Source organism: Anabrus simplex, chromosome 14 (genome assembly GCF_040414725.1).
Source record: "Anabrus simplex isolate iqAnaSimp1 chromosome 14, ASM4041472v1, whole genome shotgun sequence".
In the NCBI taxonomy this organism is placed as follows: Eukaryota; Metazoa; Arthropoda; class Insecta; order Orthoptera; family Tettigoniidae; genus Anabrus; species Anabrus simplex.
This window is the reverse complement of record NC_090278.1, coordinates 59,391,610-59,410,731: the sequence shown is the minus strand read 5'-3', so window position 1 is coordinate 59,410,731 and position 19,122 is coordinate 59,391,610. Positions and strand designations below refer to the sequence as shown.

The 19,122-nt window shown below is 41.3% G+C and overlaps 1 protein-coding gene across 1 annotated transcript in view; it reads left to right on the top strand.

Annotated features, from left to right (window-relative positions):
- The window catches only part of GluRS-m (putative glutamate--tRNA ligase, mitochondrial), a 38,137-nt gene that overhangs the window by 9,135 nt on the left and 9,880 nt on the right, over positions 1-19,122 (top strand). Inside the window, exons 5-7 of the mRNA XM_067158118.2 lie at positions 5,594-5,822; positions 10,464-10,624; positions 14,247-14,416. Of these exons, the coding sequence (XP_067014219.2) occupies positions 5,594-5,822; positions 10,464-10,624; positions 14,247-14,416 (560 nt within the window). The remainder of the gene's footprint in view (positions 1-5,593; positions 5,823-10,463; positions 10,625-14,246; positions 14,417-19,122) is intronic.

Here is a 19,122-nt window from a genome sequence, read left to right as displayed (position 1 = left end):
AAGAATATATATTTCGTTTGAGTGAGATACATAGATGATATTTTTGTAATAATTGAACTACAGGCTTCTAACAGTTCAACAATCTTGGAACGACTTAATTCTTTAGACCTGTTCACCAATTTCACTTTAGAATCCAAAATATTGGTCACTTAACTACTTAGATCTTAGAGTTACAAGAAACAAGAATAATCTTTATTTTAATATTTTCAGAAAACTGACCCAAACATTAAATACCATCAGGCAGGACTCCTCTCCTCCAGGAGCTCACAAAAGAGCGCTTTTTTTTTTTTTTTTAGTCTGGTCTATAGAGTCCCCCTTTCGCACCTCTCACGACCACCTGATCCTGAGCCGCCTCGTCCACCCGCTTATATACCGAGCAGGCTTTACCATGTAGGTGAGGCAGCACAGGCGTTAGCTGCGAGAGGCCAGCGAGGGAGGGCCCAGAAGGGTGCTCTCCCTCCGTGCTTTAATAAATTAATACATGTATGTATATATATACAAGGATGATGTGACATAATGTGCCCAGAGGGCAAAGGAATACCAAACTATTCTTAACAAACGAAGATACATACACAAACGATCATGACAAAGTTAACAAATTAGAGAGAAAAGGAGGAAATGTTCACACATCCAATGGCGGGAGTCCTGTGAGGGCCACTGCATCGTAGAAAACGCTGTCTGCCTCAGGAGCCGGCGGGGAGAGGTCCATCAATGGCAAGAGGCAGGGGAGCGCATTATGTCTTGTCCTGCTTGCGCTTCGCCCCGCGAGTGCTGCTTCCTCTTCCCGGCCGAGTGGAGGTGGCCCTGCGGGAGACCGCGGCTGGACGAGGCGTCGGGGTGTATTGGAAGCCTTCTGGCAACACTGCTACTATTTATTCACTTGCAGTGAATAATGGTTATAAAAGATGTTTTGCTGATTAGTGAACCCAAAAATGAAAGGAAAAAATTTCTTGCTTTCACATACAACAACAATAATATTAACTTCAATACTTTCACGGCCCGTACTTGTAGACATGATATGGGCTTTTGGGCTTATGCTGTGTCAAGAAAACAAGGTGAAACTCTTTACGCTTTGCAAAGAACTTTGCTCCGCGTCTTCAGAAGAAAATCTCTACTGTTCACGAGGAGGACCTTCTACATTAGCCTTTAGGACAATTTAGCATCAGTGCTAATAATGAATTCCAGAACTCCAGAGTTTACAAACTTAGGTGCCCTCAACAAGCCTGCTCCACAGCATCTACAGTTAGTAGTCAGTAGAGCTCAGGCGTCACTTGAAGAAGGCCACGTATCCAACAGGGCCAGCTGGGAGCAAGTAGATAATTTTTGCATGGTTTTAGTTTGGCTCATTTTACTTTGTGGTTCCCATTTCATGTTAGTTTTTATTTCCACTTTAGACTCCTCTTTCATATCTGGTGGAACATCACAATTTGCCAATGTCAAGTTCTCTTCAGGATGTAGTTCCTTCTATCCATAGCTACATTAAGATTCTTCTAGACAGACCACCGTCATTCACTATCAATTTATGAGAGGTGTTCCCCACTAAATTAGACCCCATCCACATGACTTGCTTACCACCTGTATCTTACAAGTTTGTGTAACAATCACAGCTGCTGAAGGTGACATTGGTTCAACACCTGTATTTCCTCAAGGTATCAGTTGAACATTTAAGTCTTTAATGCATTTCTCATCATTTTATGTGTGTCTTGAGACAGTGTTGTATTTTACAGTGACATCTTCGTTCACGCATATTCATATAGTGCACTTCTACCAACTAATTATTAATATTATTATTATTATTATTATTATTATTATGTGTGAATGGTCCCTTTCGGAACACACGAAGCTTTATTTATGATTTCGTTTGCGGAGGATCCAGGATGCTATCATCTGTTGACTAAAGATCCTTTTCCTTTCTTCCGTCCACTTGGTATCTGCTCTTTTTGATACTTCATTCTCTGGAGTAACTTCCCAATTGTCAATTTTCTTTCTATATATATTTCGATTCAAAATGTCTTCACAGAGAATTTGTGCGTTCTTCATGTCTGCTTTTGTTTGTTATTTAGTATTTGGTAGATGGAGAAAGAGCAAGCCCCATATACATAGAAGTGCCTCCATCCCCATGTGTAAGTTTACATAAACTCTACTGAATATTTACATATGTGTAGACAATTGAAGTATGCTGTTGAACAACGCTGTCTGGCATATATTTGGCAGTAAAAGTCAGATACCTGAAGCACTTTATTGGAATAATGCTGTATAGCAAACAAGATGGCAGATGCTGGAAATATACGTTTCGCCAAGCACCATAAAACGACTTAATAGGTCAAGGAAATGAAAAATTAACATGTCTCAGCGGAATAGTGAGAAATGGAATTAGTTAAGGGACTCCGGAATGCCATGCAAAAGCCAAAGAGGCAAAGAGATGGCTGGAATCACACCTCCATATAAGATAAGTCGAACAACGCTGTATGTGTTATTCCTGCTGCAGTACACAAAATTTCCGATCTCTTGCCATTCATGATATCCATGTTCCTATACATCAATGTATGTGCTATCTTTATGTTCTTTTCAAATGTTACATCTGATATTGAATGTAGGCTCCATTGTGAAAGATGGATTATAACTTTAACACGTTACATTTAACAACATTTGAATGAAAGAGGGTTTCTTCTTATTTCCTATTTTGTTGTGCATGTGTACAAATAATTAGCCATTAACAAGGCAAAATGTTAATATTCAGGGGTGATCTTGATCAAGACTGGATCACGGCTGATCAGCACTGCTCAGCACATGTAATATGAACTGGCCCTTACCTGCCAGCTGATTTACCAATATGTGACACTGGAAGAAAAAGTGTGTACTCTGAAATATGTTAAAAATTTATATTAGCTTCGAAGTGATACTCTTCTAAAATTTGGTTTTGATTAAGGAGTGTGTGCTACCACAAGTAATTACAATACTTACATGCTACATAACCTTAAAGTGTTACATCCATTATGTTATTTTTGAGGCTTTTCTTTGTTTTTTAAGTTTATAAGATTAGAAATCCATGTCTTATTAGTAAGTTCATCAATAAATAACATACAGCATTGTTCCACTAAGTAACATACATCATTGTTTGACTGATATTCGCTTTAAAACTACTTTGATTATAGACAGCTGACTAAGAGTTATTATGTATTGTGATGATATAACGTGCCTGTTTCCTTGATATAATTATTATTTATTTTTATTATTTTAATTTTTTTGCCTCTACTGTAAAAAATAATGGAAAATGTGCCATTCAGCGTTGTTCCACGGCATACTTCAATTTTAAATTTACACTCCAAACACTGTACTGTTAGAATAATAATTATCTTGATTTATGCTGTACATATTAGAGTAAGAAGACCCAGTCATTTATACCCTCACTCATACCCCTGTATACACACTCATTTACAAACACTCTCACACCTGCACGCATACTCATTTGCACACATTCAACTGAACTTACGCATATAATTCTTGTATATGTTATATATATCACATATGTGTTTCTATTTACATATACATTACCTTTACTGTGTGGAGGAAGTGAGGAAGATGAAGCAGTTTTACTTCGGATGGTAGAAGATTCCAGAGACGAGCAAACCGTGTGGAAAATCCATTAAATATGAGGTGGTTCTGGCGAGGGGAGGAACAAGAGTAACTCCTTGGCCTCTCTTAACACAGCGATAATTAAGCTGCAGGCAGTGGAAAGGGGAGAGGTGTGTGCTGTCTGTCAGGGATTCCTTAAGAAAGGCCCATGAGAGTTGAAGTCTGACATTTGTGCGGCGAAAGCAGTAACTACGAAGTATGGTGCATTGTCATAGTTACCTCAAACTGTGGCATATCACTCTTTCATACAGGCTGAATATTTAATCAACTATATTGGCCTAATGCAATTCAGTAAACTTTGACCCGTTCCTAACCTCATGCTAATAATGTCAGCATTTAAGACAGAACACGTCATTGCCAATAAATATGAGATTTCATATCACTACACTGACAGTAACCTCAACAGATGCACATGTCTAATAGAGAATAGAACATTACAACTAGCCACTGGTTAACTTACAAAAAATAAATTAACAATGAAAATAATATTCAGGAAACAAACACTTAAATGATTACATAAACCAGCAACGACTAACACAGTACCACTCTGAATAATATCACAAAAGCAACTGAGAGCAAGCCAACTCACGTGGCGATAGCATTCTCAAATGTGGCATCGCTGTTATCATTGCCATAACAGCAGGCCATTTTCGAGCAGCGTTTAGTCAATTTTTCTCGCCGGTGGCACTAAACGCCAGACTTCAACTACCGGGCGAGTTGGCCATGCAGTTAGGGGCGCGCAGCTGTGAGCTCGCATCCGGGAGATAGTGGGTTCGAACCCTATTGTCAGCAGCCCTGAAGGTGGTTTTCCGTGGTTTCCCATTTTCACACCAGGTAAATGCTGGGGCTGTACCTTAATTAAGACCACGGCCACTTCCTTCCCATTCCTAGGCCTCTCCTGTCCCATTGTCGCCATAAGACCTACTGTACCTGTGTTGTGCGATGTAAAGCAAATATAAAAAAACTTCAACTCTTGTGGGTCCAACTATGCATCTATTTGTTTACATAACAAGTTCACTGGTGGCAATGACCTGGATGTGTTTGTTAATTACACGTTCTGCTCGTCGCTTGACACCTTCTAGTTTTGTCATATTTTCTGTTGTTGGGTGCCAGGAAGGAAGACCATATAGCAGTATGGGCCGTACCAGGGAGATATAAGCCGTTCATAGGGCTTTCTTCTTCCTCACGAGAGACATGTACGGACACAATGTAAACTGCATTGGAAAAATTTTGTATTGAAAAGGTGGAACTGTTAAACTCTTTTAATCACTTATATCCCACAATCCAGTAAGTCGAGAGCTTAAATCATGTACAGGAGGGTCCCTACGGATGGTTTATTTGACAAAATTTCAATTTTAATGCAACACAGTGTACTTTTTTTCTTATTCATGTGTGTGTGTATATGGTTATCACTGAAGTTATTATGTAGCTGAAGATGTCCCAAAAGATGAAACATGTCCTACATTTTAACATGACTTGGTGATTTAATGTGTATCACGAATTCTATTGAAAAGGTGGAACTAAAATATCTCTTATAATGTGTTTTAAGAAGTAATGGTATGTCATCCTGTCCCACCTCAGACACTGTATATTAGTGGTAATTATTATGGGCCAGACCTCACACTTACAATTGCTAATTTTTGACGTCTGGGCAAGTTGGCCATGCGGTCAGGGGCATGCAGCCGTGAGCTTGCATCTGAGAGATAGTGGGTTCGAATTCCACTGTCGGCAGCCCTGAAGATGGTTTTCCGTGGTTTCCCATTTTCACACCAGGCAAATGCTGGGGCTGTACCTTAATTAAGGCCACGGCCACTTCCTTCCAACTCCTAGGCCTTTTCAATCCTATCATCGCCATAAGACCTATCCGTGTCGGTGAGACTTAAAGCCACTAGAAAAAAAAAAATTTTGACGTCTTCCAAGTTCCATCTCAGTTGACAGCAATGGTTTTTCTTGACAGGGCATTCGGGTGGGAACCGCCTCAGTTTGCACACTTGCCGCTCATCATGAACCCCGACGGCACCAAACTGTCCAAGAGACAGGGGGACATCCGCGTCGAAAGTTATCGACGTGATGGCATTTTCTCCTTGGCGCTCGTCAACTTTGTCACTAATGCTGGTGGAGGATTCAGCAGAGACATGGATGGGGTGAAACCAAGAATTTACTCACTCCAAGAACTATCATCACAGGTATGATATTTTTTTCTTCTGCTGGTGCTGTCTCCTCATGGAAGGTTGGTGACTGTTGTGGAGTAGTTTTTTCCTTTATTGTGTTTTCCATGTCAGAGTTGTCATATTATGTAACTCAGAGCGCTGTGGGAGGTTCCACACCCTGGATGCTTCCTAACATGGTTGCACGGGACGCAGAGGTCAGAAGCTGGAAGGGCATTGAGAAATCTGGGGTGGGGAGTTGCCAATGTACAGGTGGTGCAGAAACGTGTGCTTTACCGTTAACTGAAATGTTGCTTTTGCTGCCTGGTCATTTGAAAGATTTTGTGTGATATATTCCGGATTATATTTTTTCTGATTATCTTTATCCTCGATCATCATCATCACTGCAGGTCCTCACATGAATTCTCCACGCTGTTCTGTCTTCAGCCATTCTCTTTGTCTTCCAATAGCTTCTATTCACCTTTACGCTGTCCACTAACTGATACCTCTTCCTTCCTCTCTTCAATTTCCAATGCTTCAGTTATTAAACTGTTCCATCGCAAGCAGTGGCCTAACCAATTTTTCTTCTGTCTTTGAATGCATTCCACTATTGTTCTCCTTCCTTCACCCACTCTTTTTAATATTTCCTCATTCTTTACTTTTTCCTGCCAACTGATTTTCTCCACCAGATCCACATTTCAAATGCTTCTAGTCTTCTTTCTTTCTCTTTTCTCAACGTCCAAGTCTCAGCCCCATAAAGCACCACACTCTACACAAAACACTTCAATAACCTCTTTTTAAGGTCCTTATTTAGAGACCCACTCAACAGTATCCTTTGTTTCATAAATGCTTCCTTGGCCATTGCAGTTGTAGTCTTCACTTCGTTCAAGCAATAAAGATCACATCTGATTGTGCTTCCCAAATATTTGAATTTAGACACTTGTTCAGTTTCCTCCCCCGAAAGTATAATTTTAGCTGTTGAGTCCATCTTTGATCCCATGATCATTGTCTTTATTATCCTCAATATTAGTATAAAATTGCTGGTGAGGTGGGGGGGGTATTATAGGCGAGTAAATATGGTAATATCAAAATTGCACATGCTGTTGAAAATTGTTGCTGTTTATTCAAAAATAGTTGATGAAGACTAATTTTGTAGAAATTATACATTAGTATGTATTGGTGCAATTCTCAAGTCATTGCAGTTTTCTTCTGGGAACTTAATTTTTGATATAAAGGCCAAAGGCAGGCATTTATACAAGTGGAGGCACATGCTTCCCCTAGTGCACCAACACTGCATTGTCCTACAGTGGTGTCTCAACGGCGCCCTAGCCGCCAGCGTCTTGGAAAGGTGTAGCAATCCAACTGATGAGCCCACTGCTACACTGTGGCAAAATTGTGGTAATTTCACGATTGACAAAGCCTAAAGAGCTTAAATATTTTAACATTTCCAGTCGATGAAATTAAATTATTTCCACCTGGGAACTTAATTTTTGATATACGAATTGTTTTCCGATTAAATGCACGTAGTGAAATCACAAGGCCTATTGGACAGGAGATTTAAAAGTTCAGCGGTGAATGGGTTAGGAGTATTGGCTTAACGTCGCTCCGACACAGATAGGTCTTATGGCGACGGAATGGGTTAGGTTTTTTTTTTTCCCTTGCTGGTGCTTTACGTCACACCGACACAGATAGGTCTTATGGCGACGATGGGATAGAAAAGGCCTAGGAAGTGGAAGGAAGCGGCCGTGGCCTTAATTAAGGTACAGCCCCGGCATTTGCCTGGTGTGAAAATGGGAAACCATGGAAAACCATCATCAGGGCTGCCGACAGTGGGGCCCCGATTACTGGATACTGGCCACACTTAAGCGACTGCAGCTATTGAGCTCAGGATTGGGTTAGTTAAACATGAACGCTGTTTAAACTCCTTCCTCTCAGACTGACCATGTTCTGAGCTGTTACCACAAACAGCAAGCCATGCAATGCTGCCCTCTCTTGACTGTCCTGTCAGTTATTTGCAGTGTTGCTAGCCTTGTCTATATTTGAGTTGAACTTTTATACAGTACAGTCCTATGATAATGATGATGCTTGTTGTTTAAAGGAGGCAAACATTGAAGTTCATCGGCCCTGTACAGTCCTAGGATGAGGACTTGGCGTAGGGTGATGCTCTTTTGTTGTTGGTTCACGGGAGTGCTGATAGGAGCGCCATTAGCTGCTGCCAACCGTTGTGGGATGGGGTGAACTTACAGCCACAAATAGAAGGTCTATTCCAACCAAACAGAATATGAATAGTCCATGAAAAGAAATCTTTTAAGAAAAGGGTGTGTACTTCCGCCATTAGTTTGCATATGTCCTGGCTAGTGACAAAAATACGATAGGTCTAACGCAGGGCCTCTCAGACGCCCAAAATCTCATGTGTGCAAACTGAGGCACAGAGGTTCTGTGCACTGTGCATGGATTAGTCCGACTCAGCTAAGCTCGGCTCGGATGGTGGAGCACTGCAGAGAGAATGAGGAAGGGGGAGACAGGCGTAGGGAAAGTCAGAGGCAGCACTAATGCTTAAAATTCCGAGGAGTGGGAGTCCGCACTCTGGTCAACCTAGCGAAGTCGTCTTTTGCACCTTGCCGCGCAATGCACCGGTGCATACACCCTGAGAGGCCCTGGTCTAACACATCATGGACGTTTTTAAATTTTGTTTTTATATAACTGTTACGTTCTTCAGTCCGTCAAAACTAATTTATGGATAAATAAATATAGAAACTACCTGAAGAAGAAAAACAGATTATTCATGAATTAGTTTCTGCAGACTGAAGAACCTAACCATTATAAATTTACTGAGTCAACACTGAAAAGAGAGATCAGATATCACAAATCGTGGTTGTTTAGGAAAATGCCTCTCGAAGGGAGAGAACACCTGCTTAGCAGGGGCTCTGTTTCATATCAGCCGTTGGCCAACCTGCACGTCTTGCCTAAAAAAAAAATAACGAAGAGTGTGTATTTCCATCATTAGTTTCATCCAGAAGTTGGCTACTATGTCATAAATTTCTTCTGCAGTTGGAATGGTGGGATTCCAGTATTGGCTACAAACATTTTAATCCATTGCCATACTTTGACGCAACCTTCCATCTTGCAATCGTAAGGCGGTAACATATTTCGACAGACACTTCCATCCTGCTGCAGGGAACATTTATAAGTTCATTATCACGGTTAGCTGGTCAGGGAGATTTATTCTGTTTGTTTTGCAGCCTAACCGATTGATGTCAGATGATACCTGAAGCTATTTTCTCTGTGTAAATAGTAACTCTGAGCTGAAATATGCAAAATAAAAAGCACCTCAGTTTGCTGCTCATAGTAAACAATCATGCCGGCATGGATGAGGTTATTCGTAACTGGCTTGAAAATAGTGATGTTGAAAGTGTTGGAATGTTTCTCTGGAGAGTGAAGATACTTCTTCTTCATCAACTAACAGTGATGAAAGTGATTCCGATTTCAGTTCTGAGGTGATGGTGTCTATTGGAACTACGTGACAAAACCAGAATGCAACAAGAGTGAGTGAGAAGTCTAGTAAAATGATACTTGGAAATGTGATCTTGTTGACAGTAAGCCTGTTTCTGTAACATGCAAACCAGTTTCTGAAATTCACTCTATAGTGAGGAGGGGGTTGGGAAATAATCCGAAAGAAATGGACGTAGTGAATGTTTTTCTAACCCCACATTTCTGGGATCATGTTATTAAGGAAACCAATGCCTAAGCCTCTACATTTCTTGCTAATTTATCTGCTTCCCTTGAAACCAGTAATACTTACGAACAAAAACATTTGTTGAATGTGAGAAAAGGAACGTTAAGGACGACGACACAAACACCTAGTCCCCAGGCGAGGGATATTAATCATTTACAATTAAAAACCCTTGACCCGGCCGGGAATCGAACCTGCTGGGTGACAGGCGGACGCGTTGCTCCCTACACCACGGGGCCAGGCTATGTATGTGATTAGTCAAATTTATGTTAAAGTGACTAAAAAATAAATGGTATGTAGGGTAATATTTCCTTTCACAAGTAATGGTAGGCCAAAGGGTTAAGGTAACATATACAGTATTTAATTTAGGAAAGTTATGGAGTCCCCCTCCTAGGATTCTGCCCTATTATACATTAACCTACCCAGTGTGAATGTGGAAATGGGAATGGATGATGATGATGATGAAGTAGGACTTACAGGGATATATGGCCCTCTCTGAATGTATGAAAGAGCGAGTGAGTTAGCCGTGCAGCTGTGAGCTTGCATTTGGGTGACAGTGGATATGAATTCTGCTGTTGGGAGCACTGAAGCTGGTTTTCCTTCGTTTCCCATTTTCATACCAGGCAGATGCTGCGGCTGTACCTTAATTAAGGCCACGAACTTCCTTCCCACTCCTATCCCATCGTTGCCATAAGACCTATCAGTATTGTTGCGACATAAAGCAAATTGAAAACAAATTATATATGAAAGGTTGCTAGCAGCTATACGCTGAGGACATATGAATTATTTTATTACTTTCAGTCCATTGTATCTCTACATCTTATGTAACTTGGTAATTAGAACTCTGTTTATTAACACTTTTAAATATGTTATTATAAATATACATGTTCTATTTGGGTTTTTTTCATATCCTGGCCTTGTTATTAAGGTTTGATGTTTCCTTACAGTTCGATCTTAAGCGCCTCAACGCCCACTCTTGTCGACTAATGCCTGACCGCCTGGACGAGTTCAATAGATTGGAACTGCAGCGCCAGCTGACAGACGAGAAAGAGACAGCGGCTTTAGTCCAGAGAATTAAACAGATTTTGACTGAGACATTTCAAGATAAGTATGTGATTCCTGTTTTTCTTTCTTTTGAATGTCAAGCCTGACCTGAGTATTTATTTGATTGTATGGCAATATTGCAGTAATGCAAAGTGAATGAAAATAAATAAGTTTGCATAGATTTAGATTAGGAACCAAATTTGAATCAGTTTCTTATTTGTTCTACAATGGCTCTATAGGCTGTTTAGATCTATTTGGAAAGAAATATTGGTACCAGACGACTGGAGTAAAGGAGTGTTAATACCTGTATTTGAGCGAGTGAGTTGAGTCATCAGTCCATAGACTGGTTTGATGCAGCCCTCCATGCCACCCTATCCTGTGCTAACTTTTTCATTTCTACATAACAATTGCATCCTACATCAGCTCTAATCTGCTTGTCATATTCATATCTTGGTCTACCCCTACCGTTCTTGCCACCTACACTTCCTTCAAAAACCAACTGAACAAGTCCTGGGTGTCTTAAGATGTGTCCTATCATTCTCTCTCTTCTTTTCGTCAAATTTAGCCAATTACATAAAATCAGCTTCATGGTCCGTATCGCACTTCAATAGATTCACAATTAAGTATTTATTTTCCACCTAGTCGATACAATGATTGCTTAAGGCAATTTAATGGTTAAAAATGGTACATGTTTCGAATATTATTAACATCTTCAGCCACATAACACTGTTTAGATGAAAAATATATAAATTGACAAAGTAATGCTTAAGAGGAAGTCTTCAAAAACATCTTTCTAATTCCTATATCAGTGTTTGAAGTGATCAAATTTCTTTTCTTAAGAAAGCTCTTTCTTGCTTTTGCTCTATTTGAGAAGGGGGAAAAAATGTTAAGTGGTAATTATCAAGCATTCTGGTCCTGCTGCTATCATTTTCACTCACAATTTACCCAGTCCTGCTGCTTTTTTGTTTGTCAGCAGTTTCCACTTCTTCCATTGTGATTTCACTCTCAGATTCTGCCTCCTCTCACTCTGCCGCTATCTTATCAGATTTAGGTGTTCATAAAAGTAATCTTTCCATCTTTACCTTTTCTTCTCAGGCTGTGTTCGTCATCATCATCATCATTATCATTTTCATTTCCCCTTGTCCAGCTCCTACCAGGTTGAGGTGTTGGTGGCACTTCTCCGCCATTACCTCTTTTTCCACCACTCCTCGTCAGTAATATTGTATTCCAGTGCAGTCTTCTTTATCTTACACTGTTCTTGACAGAGTCCATCCATCTTGCTCTGAGCCTCCCTCTTGCCCTCTTTTCTTCTATCTTAGTCTCCAACATTTCTTTTAGTAACCTTCCTTTCTCCATCCTCATAACATGTCCAGACCATCTCAGTGTATTCTTCTCCATGTCATAACTACAAAGACGCACACAGGAGATGCTGTCAGTTGTATACACCGTTTGATTTACGAATCATATACACGTTATACACACACTAATGAACTGCTCTCTTGAACAAAACACTGCTACGAAGAAGAAGAAGAAGAAGAAGAAGAAGACTGCCACATTAGCATGTCAGCCAACTACCAACACAACAGAATCACCATATGAGATCACTTGACTAACAACTTTCACTAGCAACTCTCTCTAACAGCTCTACACCGTGTCTTTATATACCGTGCCTGGCCAGGCTTCTAGAAACATATGACAAAACATGTTTTTTCAAGTATTCTCGAGTCTCCAATAACCCATTTACAGATGAATAGAATGTTCTATACAACTCTGGTGACAAAGATGCGCTGTTCTGGACTATTACCCTGTGTTGCACAACATTACATTGGATTTATACATCATATCTACAGCTAATAATAAATTATATACTATTAATTATGTGTTCTTACATTAAATAAAGTCTTATTAATATACATACAGCAGAAGTGTTGTGACATAACCTCACATGTTTTGTTACACAAGACAGATCATACAACACACAAATAAATTATATCACCACAATTTACACCAAATAAAATCCGTACATAACTATGTAAGTAATAATAATAGACGTAAACAACTTCAGAGCCACACCTCACAAGTCATAATAATAATAATAATAATAACAATAATAACACCTACTAATCAAGCTCGATATTTCCACTATTTTCCCATGGGTGTAGAGAATTGTTTCCAAGTTTTACTAGTCCATTACACTTGCATCATCCATCCTATCACTCAGTTTATCTACCACTATTTATTTTCTGACCTCAACATTTCTTACTCTGTCTCTCCTTGTCTTCCCTACCATACTCCTCAGGAACTTCATCTCATGGGCCTGAATTTCACTCTCATTTATTGCTGTCAAAGTCCAAGTTTCTGATGTATCCATTACTACAGGGGCATAGTACATCTTGTACATTATCTCTTTACATTTCATAGGAACTTCTCTATTCCACACCAGGTTCCTTACATTCTGGTAGAACGTACAAGGGGGGATCAAATATAAACAGGATTTTATTTTTTATTTAAATTAATTTGTTGAGAAACACATGGCATTTACAATTTATTTTTCCATATAGTTTCCTGCTTTGGAAATGCATTTGACCCAGCATATGAGCAGCTTTTTGATGCCTTCATCGTAAAAAGAATGGAGTCGTGTTACCAGCCAATTGTGCACGAAGTCTTCCACACTTTCGTTATCTTCAAATCGTTGTCCTCCTCGAGCTCCTTTAAGTGGTCTGAACAAATGGAAATCGCGGGGCGATAAGTACGGGCTGTAAGGAGGATGATCAAGTGGGTCCAGTGCATTTCCTGTAGCTTGGAGATAGTTTTCGGTCAAAAGGCAACGGACCCATCCGGAACACACTTTACGGAACTGTAGGTCATTTGTGATGATTGCTTGACAGCTCCCATAACTGATTCCGACTTGTTCTGCAATATTTGATACTCTAACCTGTCGATCGTCATCAATAATGTCTTTAATCGCGCAAATGTTTTCGTCTGCAATGCTGGTCCGAGGACTGCAATCGTGTTGCTGATTTTCCACACGTTCTCGTCCTTCCTTGAACATTTTATGCCAGGCAAACACACACGTCCTTGGCAATGTTTGATCACTGAACTCTGCAGTCAATCTTTGGCAAATTTTCACCGCTGTAACTCCTTCACGAGCAAGAAATTTTAAATTATGCGTTGCGCAGTGGAGGGGTACACCTGTTGCTCCGACATCGTGACCATTACTGATGAAACGTTGGGAAATATCTAATAGCACGCTCTCCCCACTCCTGGCGGTCCCGCCTAAGCATAGCAGAAACAGGAGGCCAGTCCTACCAACTGTTGATGTTCAGGAACAGAAATCCCTTTTATGTTTGATCGACCTTCATATTTTCCCCTCTTATACCCTTCTGCTGATCTCGATATCCAACCATGCATCTTGCATTATTTTACTTCCCAAACATTTGTGTTATCTCTCTTTTTTTTTTAAATTGATTTTCACCTGCTTTGTGTAGATTCCCTTCTTGTCCTTCTTACAAGTCCTTTTACTGCTCTACCCATCCTCTTCCAACTTTTGTGTAAATCCTTCCCAGCTTGTCTTCACTTACTACTTTCTTGCACCTTCTTTTCCTAATACTTTCTTCTGTTTTATCCCCCAAAATGACCCCTTTTCACAAAATTTTCTGAGTCATTGCATTCATTTTATTTGCTAGGCTGGAGAACCAGAGTCTCTTACTTCAGGATGACCACATCCGATCTGTGCTGTTGTGGAGCCAAAAGAGAATACACAGACTCACAGATCTTGTGGAAAGAAATTTGGCATTTCTCTGGGTTCTCCCTTCAGTATCCAGTCTACCGGACATTGTTAATGATGACAAACTAGGTATGTTTGTGTGCATGTTACAATACCATATTCAAACAGTTTTTGACAGGAAACTATACCTAACGTTCAATTATGTGCTGTAAATCATGCAAAGAATTCTGTAGCATGTACAGTAGAACCTCGATTATACGTTCCCAGATTATTCGTTCAAATCACGTGGTCCTGTGAACATCCTAATTAAGTCACGTCGTAAAAATCCCACATTATCTGTTCCTCAAAGAAACAATTTCCCGGATCAACCATCCAGAAATTTCAGTCCTATGAACACTAAATCCTAGAACACGCTTTCTTCAAAAAACAGTATCTCACGAAAGGATGGCTACAGCATGCTTATGGATCTTGGTGTTAACGTCCTGTCATTTCGATAATTAGAGCAAGTACTTTACTGGAAAAGCAATCAGCGGTAAACTTGCATAAGGGACCATCTTAACATCGCATTCGGGTGGTATTGTTTAGAGAATCCTCGGAAATCGTAAAGCAGAGAGTGGCTACAACAATTGGAAGGAGACAGAGCACATTTTGATAGCTCTACTTGAAGACGGAAGGAGTTTCATCAAATGTTCGTACTTGTCTAGATTATGTCCAGGGTTAGTGTTGTAACCAAGGTTGAAGTTTACAGAACACAACTTTTATTGCTTCACTTTATGATATTTACACAAATAACTGAAATTTATTTTGAAGCAAAAAGGAATATTGAATCTTGAGAAAAGTCTGTCTTTATACAATATGTACAGGTTTGCAGTCTTTATATACACTTCTATCTTGAAAAGATAGTCTTTGTGAATTGACACGTTGATAGTCGAGAACTATCTGGCACACTAACATAAATGTCATGAGAGTCCTTGTTTGTTGAAGTGCCTGAATTCCTAAAAAGCAAGTTCAATTGATTGAAGAAATTCCACCTAGCGAAACTAAGGGAGCTTGCATAAGTTAGGGAATGAAAATGGCTTGTAAAAGAATTACGGAACATAGGCAGCGGAAACAGGTAAGGGAGCGGTGACCAGAGGTGAAACCTCGTACTGCCAGAAATTCAGTCCACCTGGTCGAAGCACATTTTCAAGAGGAGTAGCCTCCGTGCTCGACGTAGGGTGTATTCTGGAGCTGGACACCGGGGCAAGTGGGCAAGTGAGCAGGCAGGGAGCTCCTATTTATAGTACACTCGATGGTCAGGCACGCGCACTGAGGGCTGCGCGTCGAAGCTAGCAGAATGATACACAGGCGCGCGTGCAGCTGGCTGGCGGAGCGAGAAGTGAGCGCCGGACATACAACACCCTCCCCTCCTAAATGCGCCGGTACGGCGTGAAACGGCGGCGGCGCTGGCGGCGACTGCGATGCTGGGGCGGAGCTGCTGATATCTCTGTTGTATTGTCCGGAGCTGGAACTGGGCGGAGTGACGCTGTCTCGTCCTGAAAGGAACCCATTGTTATTAAATGATCTAAAGCTCGTTCAGCAATAGATTTATCTGGTTTAGCAATAGCATCAATGGCTGGACAGGGGCGGTAGCGCAGACGTATCTGATCTTGATGGCGGCAGATACGTTTCTCCGTAGTCTGTATCTCGTAGAGACGATGACCCAAAGATCTGCAGATGACTCCAGGTATCCAGAGTGGGTTGGATTTGAATGTCCTGGTGTAGACCTTGTCGTTGAGGGAGAACTTCGTTGGTGAGGTCTTATGCTGGGCCGGAAGAGGCTGTAACAGAGAAAGTAGAGTTCTGTGAGGTCGTCCATGGAGCTTCTGTGCAGGAGTGATATTATCAGCGCCGGGGAGAGTTCTGTAGGTGTTTAAGAGTTGGAGCAAGGCTTGGTCTTTAGTTAAGCCTGAAGAGATAGCTTTCTTCATACTTCTTTTAAATGTTTGTACGAAGCGTTCAGCTTCACCATTAGATTGAGGGTGAAAAGGTGGTGCTAGGATATGACGAATGCCATTATGTGTACAAAAGTTCTGAAAAGCAGTAGCTGTAAATTGAGGTCCGTTGTCCGAAATGAGTACTTGCGGTAAACCTTCTGTAGTAAAGATTTTCTGGAGAGCACGAATGGTAGCTTCGGTTGTAGTAGTCGAATGCATATCCACTACATATGGAAAGTTTGACAGTGAATCGATGACTATTAACCACATGGAATTGAGGAAAGGACCTGCGAAATCGATGTGAACTCGTTCCCATGGAGTAGTAGCAGGAGGCCATGAAGCAAGATCAGAAGACGGGGCGTTCTGATTCGTTTGACATTGCTCACAATGACGTATTAGCTTTTCGATGGCGGCATCAATACCGGGCCAGTAGCAGTGTTGACGGGCGAGTTGCTTTGTTCTGGAGATACCCCAATGGCTTTGGTGTAATAATTCGAGAACTTGTTTCTGTAGGCTAAGTGGGATAACCACTCGGAAGATGGTGCCTGCTTCTAGTAGTACAACTCCGGCACGAGTCGTGAGACGATGCTGCATACGATGATAAGGTGCCAGGTGGGCAGGAAGTGTGCTCTGAAGAGGCCAACCGTTGCGGATGTAAGTACGTACAGTAGCAAGTGTACTGTCCTTATCCGTAGCTTTAGCTATGCAGGTAGCATCAATAGGAAAACTGGATACAGTATCTTCAAGTTCTATGTCCAACTGAAGACATTCAGATTCTTGAGAATCGAAGGCAGTATCAGGACCAACGGGTAAGCGGGAGAGGGCATCAGCATTACAATGCTGGGATGTGGCTCGATATACAATCTGATAGGAATAATCAGAAAGGAACATGGACCATCTTTGAAGCTTTCTGAGGGAATTCTCTGGGATCTTATTACCAGGAGGGAATAAGTGGACGAGAGGCTTATGATCGGTAATGATCAGGAAATGGTTGCCATAAAGATATTCATTGAAACGGCGAATACCAAAGATGATGGCTAAAGCTTCTTTCTCTATCTGTGAGTATCGACGTTGATGGTCATTAAGTGTTTTCGAAGCGAAGGCGATGGGGCGTTCTTGTCCATGACGATCCTTCTGGGAGAGAACGGCACCGACACCGTAGTCTGAAGCGTCAGTAGCTAGCGTGATGATCTTGTCGGGCTGAAAATGAGTGAGTTGTATAGCTTGAATTAAGGCGTTGTTGATTGTTTTCCATGCCTGTTGGCATTGCGGAGTCCACTGAAATTTAACACCTTTTTTACGTAGAGCGTTTAATGGAGCTGCCACTGTAGCGAAGCGTGGAATGAACTTATTATAATAGTTCGCTTTGCCTATGAAGGACTGAAGCTGCTTGAGGTTCTGAGGTGCTGGCATGTTTACTATCGCGGAGACATTCTGCATACTAGGACGAATTCCATTCTTATCAAGTATATGTCCGAGGTAGTGAACTTGAGGCTGAAAGAAGGTACATTTAGCGAGATTCGCTCGTAGACCATTGTCTTTCAATTTCTGGAGAAGAAGGCGGAGATTGGTTAGATGTTCCTGATGATCTTTTCCAGTAACAATAATATCATCCAGGTAGTTAGCACAACCGGGAATTGAGGCGGTGAGTTGAGCCAAATAGCGCTGAAAAATAGCCGCTGAGGATGAAACACCGAATGGGAGCCGCTGGAGCTGGAGCAGTCCGAGAGGAGTGTTGAGAGTGAGAAATTTCTTAGAATCTTCGTCTAAAAGTAGCTGGAGATATGCTTCTTTAAGATCAACTCGAGAGAAGAATTGTCCACCAGAGAGACGACGGAATAAGTCTTCTGGACGTGGAATAGGAAAGATATCGGTTTCGAGTTGTGCGTTGACTGTAGATCGAAAATCGCCACAAAGTCGAACATTACCATCAGGTTTCTTGATTACCACGAGTGGAGTAGCCCATTGACTAGAAGTAACTGGTACTACAATTCCAGTTTGTATCCATCTTTCTAATTCTTTCGTGACCTGGTCTTGAAGTGCTAGGGGTACTGGACGTGCTTTGAGGAAGCGAGGCTTAGCTCCGGATTTCAGCTGTATGTGAGCTGTATAGTCTTTTGCTGTTCCGAGCTGAGAATCGAAGACTTCAGGAAACTGCGCTAGGAGAGCGGTAACGTCAGAAGTAGGCTGCAATGTAGATACGACGTTAATGTTGTCATGTATCTGGAAACCAAATAAGTTAAATAGATCCATGCCCATAATGTTTGATGCAGTGTAGTTGTTAACTACGAGAAGAGGAATGGCCTTCTGAATTCCTTTATAACTAGCCTGAAGCTTGATTTGACCTTTGATGTCAATTTTCTTCTTGTTAAATGTCACGAGCTGAATGTCAGCTGGAGAGCATGAAGGTGAACCTAAATCGTGGTAGGTAGTCAGCTTAATAATAGAGACAGGTGATCCAGTGTCTAATTGAAAATCGACAGATCGATCAGAGAATGAGAGAGGAATGATGATTTTGTGAGAATCCTTTGTGGGAAGAATAAGATTGATCTGATCAACTTCCATGTCTTGGCGGGGCTGTATATGCTTCCGGCGCGCTGCAGTAGTCTTAGCAGGGCGGGGCGAACTTTGACAGACAGTCTGAATGTGTCCAAGTTTATTACATCGTTGACAAGTAGCTTTGGAAAAACGACAGTCACGACGTTCATGATGCTTGAAACAACCTCGGCAGGAAGGCAGGAGTTTCAAGGTGCTTTTAGAATTGGGCTTCCGTGTAGCATTACAAGAGGGAACCTGGCGAGAATGCTTGGTGGAGAGCGCCTTATCCGTACGGTTCACTGTAGCAGAGGACTTGCGGGC